Here is a 21,878-nt window from a genome sequence, read left to right as displayed (position 1 = left end):
AGGGGGGGGGGGGGGGGGGTTATTATATGATTGAATATATCTGACAGCTAGTTGCGAAGGTTAAATCATTGCTGCTGATTAGATACAAAGTGAAGCCTTACTGTTTTCTACAATATATTCCACATATACATTCTTATGGTGTCCAAAGTATTCCCAACTGATCACCGCACCGTCCTCCGACACAGTCCTGTTAACTGAGCCAAACGCAGGGCCTACAGGAGGTGCTGAGCACACGGGAGGGGAAAAAAGCGCATTTATTCAAAATGCTTATTGTACCAATTTAAAAAGTCATTAAATGTGAAATAGAACCTTTCAAATATGGCTAGGGAACCAAAATATGTCAGTGTCAGCATGTAGAATTCAAATCTACGGTTCACTTCCAAAGTTTTGGATTGATATGAAATACGAACAATAATGCCTGGAAACTAATACATCATATTAAAACAAATCTATAAGATACTTTGGCAGCCAAATTCTGGAACTCCAAAGGGAGCTCAACGTTTGAGTTAGAGAATAATACAAAAACATCTCATTAGTTAGCCGTCTCTCCCACATACTGTAACTTGTAACAAAGTCAGCAGGACGACATAGTTTTTGTTTCACAACAAGAGAACTACAACATACAAAACAGGCAAGATACACAGTATAGTTGCAGCAAAAATGTCCATCTCAGTTAGGACTTCAATTTCATTGTATATTAAATTCAGATTAAAGCCAGTTGCTTTGTAATATTATTCGCGTTTTGACCGTTTTGTATTTCTGTCCCATAAACATTTGCTGAGGCGGATCATTTCTGCAGCACTGAGCTTTTTTTTTTAAGGAGGCGCAGCGGTAGGCGACACAGGGAGCGCTTGTACCCTTGTGAAACGGGGGATGCGGAGACTGAGTGATGGGGGAAGTTGGGTGAGGGGGCTCAGTGGGGCCTGAAAGAACACGGAAAAGAGTGAGACAGTACACATACAGTACACGCCACAGTAGCAACACACACAGACAACTGCAGAGCTGCTGTTCAGAGAAATCTGCTGCCAACATGCCGAGCCGAAACACAACACCTCTAAACCCCGAGTCGGAGCCTGGCTCAGCGTTGGGACCCCAGAAAAACTGAATCGCAGCACTGCAGCATGCTTATTATTTAACGCAAAAAAACTTTATTCTACTTTATTTATTTAAACAGTCAATCAGCTTTTAGCATTAAAATAAAATGTTGTGTTAGTACAACATTGGAACAAACGCATTCACGAGCATCATGCGAGAGGTCTAATGAAAACTGATTTTTCATTAGCTAATACTGATTGTCCTATATTTAAGACAATTCTACAGTAAATACGGCCTATTCTAACAGAATAGGACATGGCTGCTTGCAGATGCCACGGAAGCACCGCCACACGTGAATCCTATTCGATCACAGAGGGAGTTTGCAAGCATGCTAACTTACTAACATGCAGGGTAAAAGTGGGATAAAGGCAAACGTCTATGCTACGTTAATCATATCTGATGTAGCATGCAGGGACTCCCAGTGGCAAACTCGGTTTACCTTTGCCCGGCGCTACAGTGGGCTGACTACGAGCTTCAGAGAGAAGAGAAAGAAAGAGATAGAGGGGGTGTAAAGTTGAGTGAGGTTGTTTTGCAGTGAAGTCCTTCATATCCTTTGGGGCACTTTCATTCTCACTACTGCACTCCTTATTTTGACTGCTGGTGAAATACTTTTTTCTTCCCATTGCGCCTGTTATTTGCCAAGCGTGAGGTTAAATGCTTTAACTGTAAGTATATGTACACGTGACCCACCGGTGTCTATTACTGTGAAGGCCTCCTCCGTGACGATGGGGCCGGAGCCCTTGATTGTCTTTGCACTTAAGTAAAACTTGTACAACATGCTGGAGTTGAGGTTGCCCAGGGTAGTGGTGGTCTCGTTGGCGAGGAACATCATGACCTTGACTGGTCCCAATTCATTGGTGTTGTTGACTGCAGAGACAGGAGGTAGGAATGCACAATGTAGTTTATTTTTGCAGCATAATACTGTTGCGGTGTGGGAAGCAGTGTGTCAGGCAGCTGGTAAGCCTGGTGTACCTGGTTGGTATTTCAGTGTGTATCCAGCGAGGCGTCCATTGTTATTCATTGGTGGGCCCCATTGAAGAGTAAGAGAGTCCAGGCTGGAGGTGGTGACATTCAGAAAAGAAGGAGGCCCTGGGACTGAAAACAAAAACCAGAACCCATTCACAGGAAGTTTGGTTGCTAATGTGTCCCTCTGTGGTGCTGTTACGTGAGAGGTTTAGGCCTCAGTAGAGCTCATTTTATACACTGCCTATGGATGCTGTAAGTAAACCTTTGTCACATTTTTCTTGCACAACGTCTAAAACTGGTGGGAGGACAAGAAACTCCTCAATTCATCAACCATGTCGGTCAACTCCAGACATACACACCTCCCTCGGGTGTCTCAAATGTCTTGCTGGAGCTCTGTGGCCCCTCTCCTTTGCTGTTCACCACCCTGATGAAGAGGTTGTAGAGGCTGTAAGGCTGGAGGCCCGGCAGGCGGCCCTCGCTACGGTTCCCACTGAACGTCAAAACCTGCTCCTCCTGATCCGTCTCCTCCTCGGTCGCATGCAGGCCGCGCTCGCGACGATAGTAGACCTAGAGCAACCACAACTATGTTCAGTCTGATATGTTTCTGTTTAAATGATTTCCTCCTTGTGTGTTACCTCCCTAACACGGTTACACAAAGATGCGACTCAGCAGAGGGGTGTTTCATAAAGGAGGCTCAGAAAAGCAGTGTTAATTGTGAAACACCCCTCTGCACACAAACCCGCACTCAACTGGACATGCATGCAAATATTGGATGTTTTTCAAATGTGCAGCTACACAGTTTATGAAAAATATTGACGGTTGTTTCGAGGCCAGGCTCCAAAGCTCATTTTATACAACACACGTCCCTGTGCTTTCTTTGAGCAAAGGTTTAATGCTTCAACTCTTCAGCACAGTCAGGAAGAAGCATCAGAAACTTTGTAGGCTCATCCCCACTCAAAAGAACAAACGAATGAGCAGAAGACTTTCCCCACTTCCAACACACAACCCTCAGCACAGCTTTTTACAGAAAGAGAGAAAACGCTGTCTCTTTATACTCATTTGCAAAACAGCTGACTATCAATTATCCAATGAGAAGTGGACACATACACAGCCAACCTCTAGGAAGCTGTACTTTCATGACAGGCCAAAGTAAGGGTTAGGTTATGTATTCTCTTTTCACGGTATCCATATGTACGCCCATCCAGGCTGCTAAATTTGAATTTTTCTTTTGTTGTTCTTATTTTTTGTAGTTCTGTTTGGCTGTATATTGTTGGTTGTATTACGCTTTAAACCTCTTTTTTGAAATTCCTGAGAGACCAGTCTGCATGTCTAGTCCTGATTGGACAATTGACAGAGTCAGACATTTTGTGGTGTGTATATATGTGTGTATATATATACACCCTATATATATATATATAAATATATAGGCCGTGCTTTCCCTTGTTCCGTAAAAACACTGATGGGGTTCATGTACTAAAAGGAAGGGGTTGGGCAGAGAATCCTGTGCAGACATTAGTGTTGCTTGGTTTTTGTTCACATTTCATGTGTAGTTGCAAAACCTATAACATGACAGGGCTTTCAAATTCTAAAAGAATGCTTTCGTGTGTGTTTAACCCTCAACAACCAACAGATGCAGCATGAAAAAAACCGTAATCCAATAGTACCTTGTATCCCTGTAGCTTTCCCCTTACTGAAGGGATAGATACGGGCTCCCAATGTACTTCTGCTAGCGTACTGTTATGAACCATGACCTGCAAACTCTCAGGCGCAGACAGCGGCACTGCAAAACAAGAAGAAACGCGACAAAAAAACGAGTTACCCAAGATCTAGATACACGTCACACTAGTAATGGCAATTTATCTTCCAAAGAAAAAAAAATAAAAACCTTACAACAATGTCTATCATGAGCTGACAAAATATAATATCAAACTGTGTAGCATACTGCACACGTTCGTTAAAATATTTTCAATGCTAAAATGGGATCTGATTCAAATGTTGATTTAAGACGAACCCTCACACTATTCTGTTTATGCACAATTTCACTTTGTAGCTAGTCTATTTCGACGGGTTTTGACCAATTACGACTAAATAAGTGTTTTTTTTAAAGGAGAAAAAAAAGGAAAAAATCATCTCACTCACAGTCTTCCCCAGAGTACCCAATCATTACTTCAGGCTCTGGTCCGCTGCCATAGTCATTAAACGCTTGAACTTTGATTTCGTACGGCTGAAAGGTGGGGGTTCCAGACACGACACACTGGGAGACGTTAGCCACGCTCCTCGATGACCACTCCCCGTCCGTGTCCTTCTGTCGCCACAGCACTTTGTACTCCAAACCTGGCCCATTGGACTTGAATCCTGTCAGTGGCTGTAGTGAGAGCAATTTCAATTAGTCTGTTGCGGGAAAATGACAGAAAGATTTACTTCACAGTAAAAGGAAAGAACCCCAACCCCAATATGTAAAATACACATGATTCTTCACAACCGGAATAAACGTTTTCTGTACGTTCATATCTTAGACTGATGGGGGGGTTTATAAGCCAGAACCAGAAATCAAACCATTAAAGACGGCTTACTGTCCAGGAGATGACCAGGTTGCCAGGTTCTGTTCCAACTCCCTTAACATCTGATGGATTTTCATCCGGAGCTGTGGAAACCAGAGAGTGAGCGCTCAATCTGTGACAGTTCTTAGATTAAAAAAAATAAACAACCAAAAACACAATTGTACATTATTTTCTTGAAGATGTCCGCGTGCTCGCTACCTGCAGGATTTGTCCTGTATTGGCGCGAGGGCTGGCTGGGGCGGCTGTAGCCCACGCGATTCAGAGCCAGCACTCGGAAAGAGTAGTAGATGTACGGAGAGAGGCTCAACCGCGCTGTGGTGCTAGTGCCTGCAACCTCGGACAGGTTGACCCAAACCCCTGGCTGGTGGAGCAGGTCCTCATATTGGATCAAAAACCCTGAGGAAGATTAAGAAAGATCCAGAGTTGCAGAATTTGTTGGAACATTGCTTGAAAGAAAAAAAAAAATGAACTTCTGTGTTCATTGTGTCTCATTTTGCCAACTGCCATCCAAATTCAATTCATTAATAGGCTTTTTTTGGTCACTGACTTAGTGTCTAGTTTGGCAAATGAACGTATGGTATTTCAACAAGAAACTGCTGCAAAAGAACTAATCAGCATCGATGAACACTTCATACTCTCTGTGGGACTGTTGTGATCGTCTCCCGGGATCCACGTGAGCTGGACGCTCCTCTCCGTCTGGTCAGTCAGTTCCAGGTCGGTCGGGGGGTCGGGTTTCTCTGCAAGCACAGAGGGCATCTCAGGACCACCGAGCCACTTCAGTTCCCCTCGTCTGCGTTGGTTGCATCTAGAACTTGCCACCGTTTCCACAAAAAATTGCCACGGACACTTTGCGCAGTACTTGAACTGTAAAGTCATTTTTATTTGATGCAAACTGGGGCTTTTCAGTTAAGGGTTTCTTTTTTTTTTTTTTTAAACCTTTTAATATTTAATGAAAGAAAAGGTGCTGTATGACCACTGGTGACAAATATATTTCATGTTCAATTAATAATATCTTCTTTCAAGGAACACATTGGAGGGAGTTTGTGTCAGAATTTCGTCAAGAAGCTCAGGTGTGGTCACTTCGCACGGGTCGAGTGACCACACCTGAGCGGGAACAACATGGCCGGTCATGTGTAGGCAATTTAATGGTGAAACGGAACAGTTGAAATTGTCCTCTCCATCAAACCAGACTAAATTTATATCATATGGTGCGATATGTTGAGAGAACAATCGCAAACATGAACTAAATGTTGAGACAAAATGGAAGCTACAGGCTTGACAAAATTAACTCAAGACTGAAGACAGTGAAGGCTACGGCATGCTACGCTGTTTGTTTACCGTGGACAATAGCCGGAGTCGGAGTTGCCTCTGCGACCGCGAGAAGCAAGCGTAAAGTGCAAGAAGAGGGATAGATGTTAGTGACAGACATTATAGAACCCCCCCCCAGGAAAAGCAGGCAAAAAGCCTATGGCTATGTGACGCCGAGTTAAACACACAAAAGAAGTCAGCTGTTACTTTGTACAGTACAAATCATGGTTTCAGAGAACAGGGAAGACCAGGAAAAAGGCGTTCAATAGTAACGGGACAGAAGAGAAAAGGAAGGGGGAAAAATGTCAATACAGTCGATTTGTTTTGTAAAACAATCTGATGGATCCAGAAACTCCCTCGTGTGATTTCTACATCCGACATAAACCTCTGTCCCCACATGTACTTTAGGGTGAGAACATACCAACAACGGTCAGCATGGCGCTGGCCGAGTCCCGGTCCAGGGTTGTGTTCATGATGCAGGTGTAGGTGCCCTCATCTTCATCTGTCACATCTTTGATGGTCAGACTGTCTGTGTCCACCACAAACCTAAGAGAATTACACCAAGTTAGACGATTGTACCTAAAATATATTAGTACTTACCCTTTACACAGGAGGAGGAGGTGATTTAATGGTGACATATAATGAAAAAAATCAATTTTTCAGTGTTTGTGCACATAAATGAGGGCATCTGCGGTGCCTGCCGGCCCACACACCGTGAAAAAAGACCACCCTGTGTTTTTTTGTGAACTGGATAAACCCTACAGCCTGGCTCTGAACAAGTGGTTCAGATTTCTCTCCCACTCTGATGTCACAGTAGGACTCTCGGCGTGACCCCGCCTGCAATCTGAGAATCTCCACTTATCCGGTGAAGGGGCGTGACATTCGCTACACATTGTCTGTCTCACACACACACTGTCTCTTTTATTAGTGATGGGTGTTTCTTTGCTTGAAATGCAGTAAACCAGAGTAACATCTATCATTCCTTTGAAGGACAGGTGAGCTTCTAAATTGGTAGATTGCTATCACAGGACCAGGTCGTGCAATGTTTCCCTACAGAATTAATGGGCTCATTTTTTGTGCGTGAGCAGACCATCTGTGTTTGTAACCTGGGACTAAAAGCTCCAGGAGCACTTTGGTCAAAACGCGGCACATGAGTGTGATCTTAAGGTCCTTCGTACCTCTCGTCATCTGGCAGTTCTCCACTGTCTTTCAGCCATGTCATGGTGGGAATGAGGGAGGGATCGTGTTTGACTTTACACTCGAACATGGCGCTCATTCCTCTCTGCACCACCTTATACTCCGGCTGCTTCAGGATACGGGTGGGCTCTGGAGGGGGGGGGGGGGGGGGCAGAAAACAGCTTTGATGGCCACGTTCTAACTTGGCTGATGGGACCTTAAAATCAAACTTCTTTGAGCTTTAATAGGCTAAGAGTTGAACAATCAGTCTCATTGCCTGAACTGTGATTGGTCCATATCTGACCTTTAACTTCCAGGAAGACGTGGTTCTCCCTGATCCCCAGGTTATTGGTGGCGATGCAGGTGTACTTTCCGCTGTTTAGTGGCTGGGCCACGTGGATCTCCAGTGTGCCATTCTCATGGATCACATACGGGTCACCGTTCCTAATGCTGGTCTGACTGTCTTTGAACCTGCACAGAAACAACAAACAAGACAGACCACGTGTGCATGTTTAGTGCATATTACTTTTAAAAGGAATGCACATGGAAATGTATTCTTGACTTGGATGCCATGGTTTTTTTCCAGCATGGTTTTCCAACTTCAAATTAAAAAGAAAAAAAAGGGGCGTGATAAGTTGTCATAGACGACCTGATCTGAATCTCACCATGTGATGGTCGGTATTGGTGAGCCAAAGGAGGCACAGTGAAGTAGTGCAGGGTGATTGGCGATGACCTGGTACACTTGGTTGGGTGGAGTGAGCACCCTTGGTGCTTCAGCTATGGAAAAAAACGCCAAATAATATATATATATATTTTAAAAAATCAGAACTCTCTGTATCTCAACTATCACACACACAACAGGTTGTAAATTCATCTATAAATATATTTCCAGCTACACAGCTAACTCACCCAGAACGCTGACAAAGGCATTCGCCATCAGGTAGCCAAACTCGTTGGATGCGTTACACTGATAGACGGCACTGGATCCCGTTTGCACATTGCTAAGAATCACAGTGTCGTCCTCCACCTTGCGACTGTGGTCCTCAGGAGCATCTAGCACAGGACCAGAGACGGAATATAATGTCCAAGGTGTAGAAATAAGTTCTAAGAAGTTATTCAACAGCACTATAGGAGTTCTGTGCATGTAGAAACCAGCATGCATCAGTGCAGTGGGGGATGGGGACGGCAGGAGGAAAAACACAATGGGGGCTGGAAGTTCAATTCAATTTTTATACACTCTTGCTTGTGTTTGTAAATGTACTTTATTCTATTTTTGAAAGCATGGTCTCATTTTACTCACTTTCTAGGCGGATTCCATTGACAAACCAGGTAATCTTCGGTTTGGGTTCTCCATTGACACGACAGGTCAGGATACCGGTCTCGTTTGGGGCGAGGATCAGGTTCCTGGGGGCGCTGACCCAGAATGGAGCCGCTGGGGATGAACAAGAATAAGGAAGTTGCAGAGCGAGATCCTGAAGAATGTGACAAAATACACCTGCCTTTGCTGCAGGATGTGCTTAATTTAAGGAATTAAGGAATTAATGTACACCCGATCGCAAGGCGACAGGAAAACACCCGAGTCGATCTGCATACCTTTGACAGAGACCTTGATCATGTGGTGTGCATTGCCCAGGTTGTTCGTGGCCGAACAGCGGTAGTCGCCTGCATCTGCTTCATTCACATCGGAAATCATCAGCGTTTTCTTGAAGTTGTGGAAGGACATCCTGCTGCTGGGCAGTTCACCGCCATCCTTCTGCCAGGAGATGTCTGGAGTGGGCCTATCATGGCAGCCATCACGGATCAGTTGTGTTAATTATGTTCGTGTGACATCTCTGCGTTCTATTTTTCAACTATATACAGTTTGCAGTACAGTACAACGCCTTTTTCATAGGAGAAACTGCAACACACATTGCGGCGGATGCCAACTTACAAGCCCTCAGCGATGCACTCCAGCTCCAGAGTCTCTCCTCTCAGAACCATCTTGGCGCTGGCGGGGCCCAGAGGCATCATGAAACCAGGAGGACGCTCCCCCTCTGGGCTGTCTGAACACACGAGGACACAAGACGCAAATCAGAACCCGGCCGCGGCATTGGACTCGAAGGTTTGAGTTACCCAAGAGGAGTTTCAGGGGACCATTCTCATTAGGTGCAGAGGTAGAGTCAAATATACACTGTGGATTGAAGTGATTTGTCAAAGTGGACAGAAGGGACAGCAAATGAGTGAATGATGACTCAACACAATGTAATAGGAGGACATCTTTTTGTTTTGCCTCATCATATACTGACTGTGAGCGCTGACACAATATGGGAGCAAGAGGAATCTCCCTGTCAGTTTGTTGCTATGGCAACAGGGGTGATTTAGCCACACACATACAGCGTGCACATTGCTCAGAAGGCCCTCAGGAAAGGATCTAGAGTTCCTTTTAATTACTTTCCGGCAAAAGGTCAGAAAAATGACGAACGAGCCTCCTCCACTTAGAACGAGGTAGAACGTTGACGTGTTGGAAAAAAAAAAGTGTTGTATTCATATGCAGCCATCTTGGATAATCATTGAAGGTGATCTTAATGCAGCACATGATGAGATCGAGATGGATTTGTGTGTGTGTGTGTGTGTGTGTGTGTGTGTGTGTGTGTGTGTGTGTGTGTGTGTGTGTGTGTGTTTGTGGTGCCAGGGGAGATGCAGTTAGCTGATATTCAATGTTTTGCATGCTTTGAAGGCATTGTTAGGATGTGTTATCTGCATACTGTTGAAATTGCCATGTTATAAATATTATACAGGTACTAAACGTTATAGTCACATTGGAGATCTATCACATGTTGGTTTGACACTCTCTATCCTTGAAACCTTTAATTTGCACAAGAATGAGCTTCCACATAAAACTAACCAGATAAAAATGGCAGAAACCAGAGGATGAGTATATGTTGATATAAAATCATTTAGAGGAGGGGACTGAGGCCAAGTTGAAGGTGAGTGTGTATGTCAGGTATGGTTATGCCAGGGAGTAAAAACAGGGCTGGGTTCACACTGAGGGGGCTGAAGGGGAATTCAGCAGCACTCACCACTATAGAACTCAGTGACATTGTATAAAGCAGCCACAGTCTCATTCATTGTTTCCACTGTAATACAACAGAAAATCATGAGCATGCAAACCTAGGAAAATAAACAGGCAAAGCTTTATTCTACTATGACTTTCCCCCTGTGCATTGGATTGTGAAAATGCATTGTGAGTACAGAATATTATTGCATTGCTGCAAAACCGAGTGTAACATAATAAAGTGTAAAGTTCCATCATGCGACACTGAGACATGGCCATTGTATAATCAAATTCTGCTAGAAATGTTTGTGGATGGGGAGAATAACTGAAGGAAAGTAATGAAAATTCAGTTCTGACTAAGACAGTTTTTTATGAGCAACATATGAAATTGAATCTGAGGAGTAACGACTTCTTCTTTATCACAAAAAAACGGAAACACGTAGAAGTGTAAATTGCGAAAGCTTTGCAATTTGAAATTCAATTGAACACATTTATTTTAACTGTTATTGACCTGTTCAGCGTCTTCACTTACTGTTGAGCACGATGACTGAAATGGGCTGTTTCTGCTGGATGGTCTGGGTGTGGGGGAAGCGAGCATAGCAGATGTAGTCGCTCCTGGTGTCTTCTGGGAGAACGTTGGAGAAGTACAGGTCTCCGTTCAGGGCCTGCGAGACTCGCTTGTCCAACGGCAGCCGCTGAAAGTCTAAAAGACGATGAGGAGAGAGTGTTGGACAGGAAAATAATAACAATTTATCAATGCACACAGCTTGTCTGACTTAGCTTTTTTCACAGGGTCTGCAAATGGTTTATTTAGACCTATTTTCTATTTAATCTATCCACAAATACCTCATCGTTCAAAAGAAAGGCATGGGTAGAGCAGTAAGTACAGTATATTGAATATTGAATACATTTAAATGTATAATCCCTTGTTTGTGGATATGAAATCCTTCCTCCTGGTCCACGTGAATGCAAATCTGTACATAATGCAAATGACTCACTGTTATCCATCCAGAAGATGACAGGAGGAGGCAGCCCGGCAGGGGGTCGGCACTGCAGCACCAGGGAGACCCCCATCTGCACGGTGATGGCTTCATTTCTCTCCTTTGACCACAGGGGGGACCCTGCGAGTCGCACACATCAAACAACTGTACTGGAGGCTTCACTTGAGATTGTTTTATCAATTCAATTTAAGTTATTCTTTTACACTCGTAAAGTGTAAGGAATATCTTCTCACACTGTATCTTCAACCATTAGAATAAAATAAAAAAGTCCTACTGGACTGTCTGATGACAATGTTGTTGGACACAGCCGTGCCGTGCTCATTATGGGCTGTACACTGGTACGTCCCCTCGTAAGCCTCCGCCTTTTCCCCGCTGATGTCAATGACCAGAGTTCCTGAGCCGGGCTTCGTCAGGACATTGGAGTCTTTCTCCACATCAAAGTGGGTGCCGTTTCTCGTCCAGGAGAAGCTAAGATTGAGCAGAACAGTAAAAATGAACCTTCATTTTTTCAGGATAGTGGCAACAAGGAGACGTACAAAAGAGATTAAATGACACGGTAACTTCCAAATCATCAAAATCGATTCCGGTGGATGGATCGCTGATTTCACGGCAGGGGGTTCGGCTGCTTCTAACTCATTTGATCCATTTGGCTGGTGTCAAATCTAAACTGTGGCCAATTCCCTCTGCCAGGTGTCTCTCATGCCATTGCTCTCCATAACAACAGTTGCTATGGTGATCCATATTTCCGCACGGCTCCGGGTTAAGTTGCCCTCAGGAGCAGATCTATAATTTCACAGAGAGGACTAGGAATCTGTCTGCTCTTGATTTCAGAAACTGCTGCTGTACCTTTTTGGCACATCACCCTTTCATGAGCTCTTGGACCTCGATTACGTCGTCAACCAGAGAAGACAACAATGTATTTAACTCAGGTGGACACCTACAGTACACACTATTTTGCCCGTTGCACGTGTTCAGACAAAAAAACAAAAAAAGTGATCCGTCTCACCTGGGAGTCGGCTTCCCCTTGGCCTCACAGTGGATGACGATGTTCTCCCGCGGATCAAAGATGTAATCCTTTGGGGACTGCAGCGTTATAGTGGGGGGTTGGGGCACTGGAGAACAATGAATGGAAGCATAGTTTGGACACACACATTGGACAAAAAAAGCTTACATTTTCAGGCAGTGGATGTGCAGGCGACATGCATTCACACTCACTGCAAGCCACAACAACAATCTAACCCCTGATCTGAAGACAAGCAATGTGAACAGATACATAGAGCGCCGCTCCAAAACAAGCAAGCCACTATATGTGGCGACAGGGATGGAAAAACAAAACAACAACAAAACTGCATGCACGTCTAATATTCCTCAATCCCACACCAAGACAAGTTAATGCGTTTTTAAAGAGCAAAAACTCCACACTAGAGGTCACAGCCAACTTACATCCTTCCAGTACTTTAGCTTTTTGTCCGTCATGAAACGCCGTACCACAGTGGTAGAATGTTGAGGAAAGGGGTTAGTATTTTGCAAGTAGGAAGAAAACAGCAGGTTCAGGTGAAAAAACCTTTCGGGTACTTTTAAGCATTTGATCGGGCCTGCGTGAAGTTTGGTGAGGAAAAGCGTTCCTGTCATTCTCATCGGCGGCTCCAGTTTTATGAGGCAGGCGCAATAAATGCAAGAAAAGTAGTTGAAATGTGAAAGAATACAGAGTTCCTCAAAAAATTGACACTTTTTTCTTAACTGAAAAAAAACAAAAAACAGTCCCATGCGGAAACATGCGAAATGTTGTGTCTAAAGCCCCTTTGTTGCATCTCACAGCAACTTTAAGTCATTGCACCCCCAGAAATTGCAAGTGTTGAATGTAATCTCCATAGAGTATGAAAAGTTAAAAACATTTCCTACATAAAAACTTACGATCAAGAGGCACTTCTAGCGCTGAAGTCACGTGACACAAGAGTATCAATAGCGCAGCTCCGAGGCCCGGCACCCACTTCCTGTTCCTGTCCATGGTTGGTTGTATCGCGGCCAAAACCTCTTTTCTCCAACGGCAGGTTCAGTGGCCAACAGGGCGCAGAAGTCTGGATCCGCACTGCAGCCTAAAACATAGCATGTGATTGACTTGATGTTTTCAATTCATTTCATAGATTTATTTTGGATGCATTATCAGAACATCGATACATTTCAGAACCAAAGAACAAGATGTGCACGTGGAGTATAGAAGTATAACCTCACGCACATATTTACAAAGTGAAGTGTACAGAATTGAGCCATAAAAATGAGAGATATGGGTACACGGATATAAATATTTAGTCTGATCTGGAAGGGAAACTTTACTTTTCTGTGAAGCCTTAAGACATTCACGCGGTTCAACGTCCAAAGCAGGTTGTTAAATTGAAGCATGGCGAGTGGCTTGTCCGTTGGATGGGCTATCATTCTGCCAACGTAAGGACTTCAGCAGTAGGAGAAGTCAAAACAAACTTGATTCCAGTCTTTTGTAACTTAAACAACTCGTGCACTTATAGGCTTTCGGAGTGTAGGAGCTTCCAACATCCACTGCGTATTACATTCTAGAAAGAAGAAACAACCTCTTCTGTTCTGAAATTTGGTGCTGGCTGTGTTTACATTTGCATTGTTCTCTACAACAGGATAGCCACTGATGACTACAGCATGGCGAGCTCCACGTGTTTGTCTGTAAACATGTGGCACGTGAGTGCACACACACACACACACACACACACACACACACACACACACACACACACACACACACACACACACACACACACACACACACACACACACACACACTGACACGTGTGCACAAAACACACTAACGTGGTGTCATATGGGCCAATTTCCACATGAGTGCCGAGCCATAAGCGCTCGCAACTGGCCGCGTGGTGCCGAACAAAGAGACGCAGATTGATGCGTACAGCCGTCGCGGACGCACAGATCACTGTTGGCATTAATGGGATCTTGCAAACCGCACCGCGAGGTGCGGTAAATTATGTGTGCATTTGTTTTTCCCCCCTCTATTATGTCCTTTGCCTTGCAGCGCGCACATAAGCCCCGAACACGTGTGCATTTGCAGGCCTCGATTCATTAGCCAAGGGGTAATATAGCCAACAATGGCATTAAAACAATCCTGTGCACATGCTGGTTTTGATTAATATCTGTCTCCCGCATAATATACATGGTAGCCTGTTTAATCTCCAGGAAGATGAACATATAATATGTTTAATTTTAATCAAGATGAATCTCAAATGAACTGGTCCCCCCCCCCCCCCCCTCATTTTAATTGTCAGAGCTCAACTTAATGACGTTCTGATAAAGTCGTATCTCCTGACAGCAGCCTGAGACTGGATCCGAGGTGGAGCAGTGTCCTGCTGTCGTCAGCCAAATGGCTCGGCCCATCCTGACACCTTCATTATTCATGACCTGGCACATGCATCCTTGCACATATTATTGTGTGCAGGCACAGGGGCCACGCACACAGGAGAGATTCACATATACAGGTCTTCAGAGGTGAAACTATTGGGCTCGCAGCGAGTTTCAGGCCACTCGCGTCTCCACTACTCTGCTTGGAGAGGAGGCATGTCTGATGACATAGGGAGAGTGTGGTAATGAACGCACACCCAGAAAGTAGTGTGTCAGATATTATCCCGCTGAGCTAGGCAGAGTGTGAGCGCATACAACCCCGGGACATGGCTAATTACGCCGACACGTCCTATTGGATATTACTCTCACTAGTTAATCGGGATGGAAGACAAAAGGGGAGAAAGAGATGCGATGAGAGAAGAGAGCAACACAACTGAATGCGTCAGATGCGTCATATGCAGGCCATGCATGCTAAATCTTCTAATCCCGTTGAGGAGAAGGCCATGTGATATCATGCAAAGGTAATGGCTCATATTCAGATTAATTATAATAATGCACCATGCTGCCGCAGCAAATATTGCCTCCCCTCCCAACAGCGACGGTGGCCATATTAACCCTTGATGGACCTCAGGCCAGTGAAGCCCATTCACCTGCTTAGGCTTCTTATAAATTGGACTTTTCTCTGAAAGGCAGTGAGAGAGAAAAAGAGAGGGGAAGACGGACGATGGTAAATTGATAAAGAGAATGTTGAAATAGGTATAAAGAAAGAGACTCAGAGGATGGGGAGGAAAGGGAAGCAGAAATTAGCCGGAGGGTATAGAGAGTGTGATGGGGGATGTGTGCCAAAATAAAATGCTGCATAAATTACTTCACTGATCGTCTTATTTATTGTAGACACAGACTTAGAGAGAATTCGAGGCCTATAAGAAAATCTAAGGACAATCTGTATTGTATCAACCACCAGTGAGTGAGCTTTTGAAGGGCTGGTAGGCTACCGGCTACAGACAGCTGTATATTGATAGGCAAACATCAGAATAGAATCAATCTTCTCAAGTAATTTTAAAAAAAAAAGAGTGCATTTCCCAAATTATGAAACCCAAATTGGTTCTTGATCTAATGTTGAAGAACTTTTTTTTACGTAGGACCTGGGTCACAACTCCAGAGAGAGGATGACTTAACTGCTCGAGGTTTAAGAAAAAGAACTCCGTATATGTCAATACATCCATATTTCAACCCGCCAGAAGTGTGTTAAGTAGCACCGATTGCGAGGGAATTCCTCACCTCCTTTTCCCCGCATGATCAGATAGCGTGTAAGCGACAAACACTCTTTCATACCCGTTTTGTAGCACGGTCAAAAAAATGTGTTTTCGGAAGCCCGTTGAGTGAATCACCACAGTTGAAGGCCACCCCATGAGGCTGTACTGTGCAGTGGGGAGGAAGACATTTTCTCTGGCAGCACTGAGGGTGTCACAGGAGCACGATTACACACAGAGCCTAACATTCCTCCTCGGGCTACATGTGAAACAATCATTCGCCAACATGCCCGGCACAGAATCAAAAAGAAAAGAAAAAGATGATGACATGGAAGGACGAGCGGGATGACTTTGGGGCAGGACATATCTCATCCTCCTCTTTTCTCTTCTCGATGAGTCAAGGGTCAAAGCCCAGAGGTCAAAGAGTCGCCCTGCAGCTCTTGATAACTCCAGTCCTTTTGTCTTCCTGCCTCGCTCGATCTATTTCATTTTTGCTTTGCCATTCATCCTCTAGCATCCTCCTAAGTCCGGTCTGGCCGTCACGCTGATCTCGCATATTTTCTCAATGACACGAAGGATTCCGATGTTTTAGAGCACGTTTTGAGCATTTGCAGTGGCCGACACTCGCTTTCTGCCCAGTGATCGAGAGGGAGTTCAGTCAGTGTATCCTTTTTTTTTAAAAGGACCTCTTTTAATGGATCATAATGAACGATGTTCCCCGTGCCCATCCTACAGCACATCTCTGCCACCGGAGAGTCAATGCAAACCCTCATCTGCTCACACATTCTCCCAGATGACGTCCCCTTTCTCTCGCCCTTTCGACCTCGACAGTGTGAGTCTGCAATAATATACTAGGAGTCTTCAATGAACGATGAATCAATATTCCACATTTCCACAGAAAGCCTTTACCCGGACGCACGCTGCCATTACACCAGTGCCTACAAAAAGTGTAATTCAGAGGCGGGGGTCGCGTACTAACGACGTTTCTGAGTTAATCCACTGTATGCGCCCCTTCACACAGTGACCTCCTGTAACTTGAATGTATTCCTTCCTTTTGCATTGAGCACGTAGACTGAGCTGAGCACTCAACATTTGAAAGTCTATTGAAGCTATTGAAAATCCAGAGCCCAACCGGTATGGATTTTTTGGGGGGCAGATACCGATATTTGGGTGTCAAATAATTTGCATGATTCCTAAGATGTCGCTATGACCAAAATGTAATTGAGGCTTTGATTTTCTTTTTTACAGTTTAACCCTAAAGGTAGTCATAAATACCTATAAATAACAACCAAACAAAAATGCAAACCAGATATATAATCAATTTACATAAATGAGTGTCTTTTCTGCATTGCATTTTCATATCGACACATCCCAGCAAACATAAATGTCTGCGAAAGTCTCATATATCGGGCCGACCAATATATCGGCCCGGCTCTCCCTCTTTCTCAGTGTACTGTATGTGTGACGACGTCAGTATTTCTGTATTTGAGAGAACCAGAGGTCTATAAGGAGGCCTTTGTTGCTTATCATTTTCTTGCTAAAAGGGATATATGATAGCGAGCAATAATGAGCATCTTGAGGCATTGTCTATACTACATTTCTACTCTTGAACCACCTTGGCACTTTGTTATCACACCCATTTGTTAAGAGACCATCAAATAATAAAATTATTGTATCGGCTTTGATTTTGAGTTTCTCTAACCAAGACACTGGGGTCCTATTTCCCCCCTCTGTGATTATTGCCCCACATGGATAAAAAAAAAAAAAGCAGGGACTATAACCAAAGCCAACAACCAACAAAGAGTGACGCGGAGTCCGCTGACACAAACTTAGCAGTCTTCCTGCCTCTCAGTTTTGCGAAACCCTGCAGCAGCGTGCTAAGTTGGTCGCTCCACAGCCTTTAGTCACACTGGGAGACACGGAGGGACGACCGACAGCCTGACGGGGCAGGAAGGGAACTAAGGGGAGGGATGAAAACACAGTCATCCGCAGTCACATTAAATCAGTGACACAGGACTCCCGCATCTCAGCACACACACACGCACACGCACACACACGCACACACACACACACACACACACACACACACACACACACACACACACACACACACACACACACACACACACACACACACACACACACACACACACACACACACACACACACACACACACACACACACACACACACACACACACGGATCACTCTTTGTACATACACAATACACAATGACATAATGTGCAGATTCGATGATGGAACTGGCGGCCTGTGGTGGAATTAAATGTAGCCCAGGTTCCTCTCATTTAGAGCAACATGCATCGTGACACACTAACCAGGCTGGTCCGGAGTTTCCTTCTTACAATTTGAGCGTCTCCAGTGACCGGGGCACTAGAATAGGAGCTCTGAGCCGTGAGAGGTTCCCACAAAACACACGGAGAGGAAACTCAGTCTACATTAGACTGAAATGACACCAGAGTATAACTTTGTCTCATCCATTCAGACACAGGTTGGGGCTGTGAGCTGAGCACAAAGAGAAGGAATGCAAAATGCACAGGACTGTACCATACAGATGGCGTTGCTATTAGGCACCATGAGAGACAGACATGCTAATGTAACCAGTCCTCGGTGTAAACATCTGAAGGGAACGCTGACCCCGAGTAGAAAACTCCGACCTCGACTCCAAGTCTTTGTCTATGAATCTGTCCATTCGACAACTTTATTAACCAACTGCTCTGTCTCCTCTTCCCCTTGTCTCTCTCTCCCTCCCCCGTGGACGGACCTGCATCCAGCCGCCCAGTCTGCTGTGAACAACAGCCCATTGTAAGGTGAGAAAATGGCCCTACATCTTTGGGGCAAAGCCTGGACTGGACTTTTTGATGAGGACGGAAAACAAGAGGCAGCGTCGCCTCACTAATCCCCTTTGGTAGATGTGGAGCTATTCATGAAAGTTCCGTATCGTTTTACGGAGTTAAGTATTATTTACTTTACTCTACGCTGCAGACAATGGGTGGATAATGTTGCACTTTTCATTCCCTTGGAAGGTGAAGAGACACATAATATGAGGAAACCGGAATAAAGCGCCCCACTCTCGAGCTGAAGCCGAGCCATGCAGGGTGTTGTACAAGGCCTATTATCTGTCAGACTAATACTTGACACTAGGAAATGCAGACATGAGGTGTGGAGTTTTGTAAAAAAAACAACAACAACAAAATACCTTCCAGTGAGGATGAGGTAATTGCGTACTTGTGTTTCACTCGTGACCATTGTACATTCAACCAGGAAACTGTTTGACTATTGCCTAAGAGCACTTCAGTAGACCATTTCTCCTGCCCATCGGGTTTCCTCTGCAAAATCGGAACCAGCAACTCTCACGAGTTCCAGCTTAATTTTAGAGAGCCTCATGATTTAACTGCTGACTTCGTCGGAAGCGGCACACCACCACATTGGAAGTTATTGTGAGAGGAGCTTTCTCTACACTAACACCACTGCTTTGCAATGAAAATACAGAACTTGCAGCCTCTTTGTCTCCACAACCCCCCCACACCGGATCGCACACAGCCACCTAGTCAAAACAAACTAAGCCTCTTTTTTGCATGTACATGTGCGCGCACACACACACACACACACACACACACACACACACAGACACACAAACAGACACACACACACACACACACACACACAAACACACACACAAACACACAAACAGACAAACACACACACACACACACACACACACACACACACACACACACACACACACAGGGCCTTCCCCTTTTCGGGGGGGTCACTTTTTCTAGCAGCATCCGCAGAATCCCCCGGCACCTGCTTTTCTCTGAGGCTTTGTGAAGTGCTGATGGTCAGCATGCGCCAGGCCATCCGCACCTCTACAACCACTACCGCCACCGCGGGTGGCTATTGTCCTTCGTGTTGTTTACCACCGGGATAATGCTGAAACGGCAGGGGTGTTCCAGGGCACAAGGTGACACGTCTGATGATAAAGGATGCGACAACCGTTCAACTGGGTAGAGTTTGAAACCGCATCAGAGAGTGTGTTGTAATGATGGAACAAAAGAAAAGGAAAATGCCGTGAATTCCTAACAAATTTTGCTTCGTCTGAGACACAAGAATCATAGCGGCGCAAGGGAGAGTGTCATCTGCATAAGTGCCCATTAAAATATGCTGCACCGAATTCCCATGCTTCTCCGAGCACTCCTGAATATCTCATACAAATAGCTTGACCCTGAGAAAAAGAAGAAAAGAAGAGTATCTTATTGTTCCTGTTCTCTTTTTTCCTTTATTCCTATTCAGGGAAAGTGAGCATCGTCGCCTTTTCTATGAAGTGAATCTTAACAGCCCTGCTCCAGGCACAATCGGGTAACAGAGTGATCGTCTCACTGAAGGTGAGAAAACAGGAAGGGTGGGTACCGTCTCCTGTCTGAGGTGTCACACCTGCTGTCTGATGAAGAAATATTAAAACACAAACTGTTTGTCACAAAAAAAATACTGCACTTAACAAAATAAGGACCATGTGTCATGACTAAAATAAAGATAAAGAATATTCAATGTGACTCATGCACCCATCGCAGCCATTATAGATAGCTGCCTTTACAATTCGCTTCATCTAACGTCCAATTATAGCGCTGTGATATTTGGACAATTGCACACATTTTGCCATGCGTATGGACCAGCGTGTCGAGTGCTGGGGGCTTCACTGGGTGTTGGGTGTTTGCCCATGTGCACATGCATGTGTTGGTGTGTGTGTGTGTGTGTGTGTGTGTGTGGGTGTGTGTGTGTGTGTGTGTGTGTGTGGGTGTGTGTGTGTGTGTGTGTGTGTGTGTGTGTGTGTGTGTGTGTGTGTGTGTGTGTGTGTGTGTGTGTGTGTGTGTGTGTGTGTGTGTGTGTGTGTGTGTGCGTTGTTTGTCCATGTCTTGCCTGTCTAAGGTCATCTCATCAAAGGCTGTGGGCTCAGCCGGAGAAGAGGAGCGTGCTGGTTGAATCCATAATGGAACTGTGTTTCTGTGTGGTTGCATTTGAGCAACCGTGACGGTAAAATGACCAAAAAAAAGGAAGAAAATGAAGGAAAACAACGACAAAAAAACAATATCTTTTAAAAACCTTGATATGTGAGGAGGAGAAAATGGAGTTGAGCAATCACTAAAGCCAGCTCCTCATTCACATTGGTTATTTATCAATAGCCCTTGTATTTCATGACATTTATCTATCCAGTAATTTTACTCTTTCTATGGTTACTTCCAAACCCTTCATCCAATTACAGCATTTCCTTTTCTCCATGCTGCTCCCGGGTGTAAAAAAGTGTATTTGTGGAACGAAGGAGGCTGAGATGATGCAGGTACCTTACACCAATTGTCATTGTGGAGTCATTCTAATAAAGTATACACAATGTGACAGCCGACACGTGCAGTAAATCCTGGGCTGGGCTTGTAAACGAGCCAAGTCTCATCGGTATTCCCCGGGTGCTATTGCTCGGTAAAAGGTATTGATGAGCAGATAGACGCACGAGGCCTTGGTATGTGACCATTTACTACGACATGAGTTACGGCGCGTGCCTCCGAGAGTGTGCCTGTTTGTGTGTCCTTCAAGGTGAGACTTATGCATTTACGGCCGCCGTTCCTACGCATATCTTGTCCTTAGACCTGATGCATCTCCGAAGACCTCGTTATTGTAGTAGGTAGATTGCGCCCTTCAAAGCTGTTGTACAGGAAGCTTATTTTCCCACTGTCAAAACTAGAAATGTTTCGCAAACATAACAAAAAGAAAAAATGGTTCTTTGTGTGGCCTTCATAATGATAGTAGATGTGTCATCTTTGTCATACAGGTCTATAAACAGGGACGAGGTGGAGGCGTAAGCTGTTAGGTCTCAATATGTGTCTGGAGGGGCTGCCTCTAATTTAGAGGTGGTGGAGTCACACAATGTGTGTGATCAAACTAGCCAGTTTGCATGTGTGGGTGGAAGGCGTTACAAAAGCAAAAAAGTCATGTTGAGGGGCGGGATAGTGGACTGCCTGGTGGGACAACACTAAATGAAGCAGCGATAGGAGAGAGTTCGGGAGGGATTGCAATAACCTGAGAGAGTGTTACA

The 21,878-nt window shown here is 44.7% G+C and overlaps 1 protein-coding gene across 17 annotated transcripts in view; it reads right to left on the bottom strand.

The window, feature by feature from the left end:
* The window catches only part of nrcama (neuronal cell adhesion molecule a), a 50,542-nt gene that overhangs the window by 5,847 nt on the left and 22,817 nt on the right, over positions 1-21,878 (bottom strand). For 5 of the 17 annotated variants that reach the window (XR_004785255.2, XM_035609538.2, XM_035609547.2 and 2 more), the window contains 26 exons: positions 13,056-13,237; positions 12,585-12,602; positions 12,148-12,253; positions 11,416-11,609; positions 11,139-11,261; positions 10,673-10,843; positions 9,037-9,148; positions 8,700-8,884; positions 8,407-8,538; positions 8,016-8,159; positions 7,772-7,883; positions 7,411-7,577; positions 7,109-7,256; positions 6,352-6,476; positions 5,961-5,990; positions 5,258-5,359; positions 4,821-5,018; positions 4,635-4,705; positions 4,201-4,426; positions 3,726-3,841; positions 2,421-2,628; positions 2,068-2,190; positions 1,786-1,962; positions 1,535-1,567; positions 858-923; positions 102-224 (listed from right to left, as the gene is read on the bottom strand). Coding sequence is in view for 16 of the 17 variants with exons in the window: in XM_035609538.2 (XP_035465431.2) it covers positions 102-224; positions 858-923; positions 1,535-1,567; positions 1,786-1,962; positions 2,068-2,190; positions 2,421-2,628; positions 3,726-3,841; positions 4,201-4,426; positions 4,635-4,705; positions 4,821-5,018; positions 5,258-5,359; positions 5,961-5,990; positions 6,352-6,476; positions 7,109-7,256; positions 7,411-7,577; positions 7,772-7,883; positions 8,016-8,159; positions 8,407-8,538; positions 8,700-8,884; positions 9,037-9,148; positions 10,673-10,843; positions 11,139-11,261; positions 11,416-11,609; positions 12,148-12,253; positions 12,585-12,602; positions 13,056-13,149 (3,304 nt within the window). In the remaining variant the exon portion in view is untranslated. The remainder of the gene's footprint in view (positions 1-101; positions 225-857; positions 924-1,534; positions 1,568-1,785; positions 1,963-2,067; positions 2,191-2,420; positions 2,629-3,725; positions 3,842-4,200; positions 4,427-4,634; positions 4,706-4,820; positions 5,019-5,257; positions 5,360-5,960; positions 5,991-6,351; positions 6,477-7,108; positions 7,257-7,410; positions 7,578-7,771; positions 7,884-8,015; positions 8,160-8,406; positions 8,539-8,699; positions 8,885-9,036; positions 9,149-10,672; positions 10,844-11,138; positions 11,262-11,415; positions 11,610-12,147; positions 12,254-12,584; positions 12,603-13,055; positions 13,238-21,878) is intronic. The other 12 variants (XM_035609587.2, XM_035609638.2, XM_035609599.2 and 9 more) reach the window with 9 other exon arrangements.

This window comes from Scophthalmus maximus, chromosome 12 (genome assembly GCF_022379125.1).
Source record: "Scophthalmus maximus strain ysfricsl-2021 chromosome 12, ASM2237912v1, whole genome shotgun sequence".
Classification (NCBI taxonomy): domain Eukaryota; kingdom Metazoa; phylum Chordata; class Actinopteri; order Pleuronectiformes; family Scophthalmidae; genus Scophthalmus; species Scophthalmus maximus.
The sequence above is the reverse complement of the archived record's forward strand: the minus strand, read 5'-3'. Positions and strand labels throughout refer to the sequence as shown.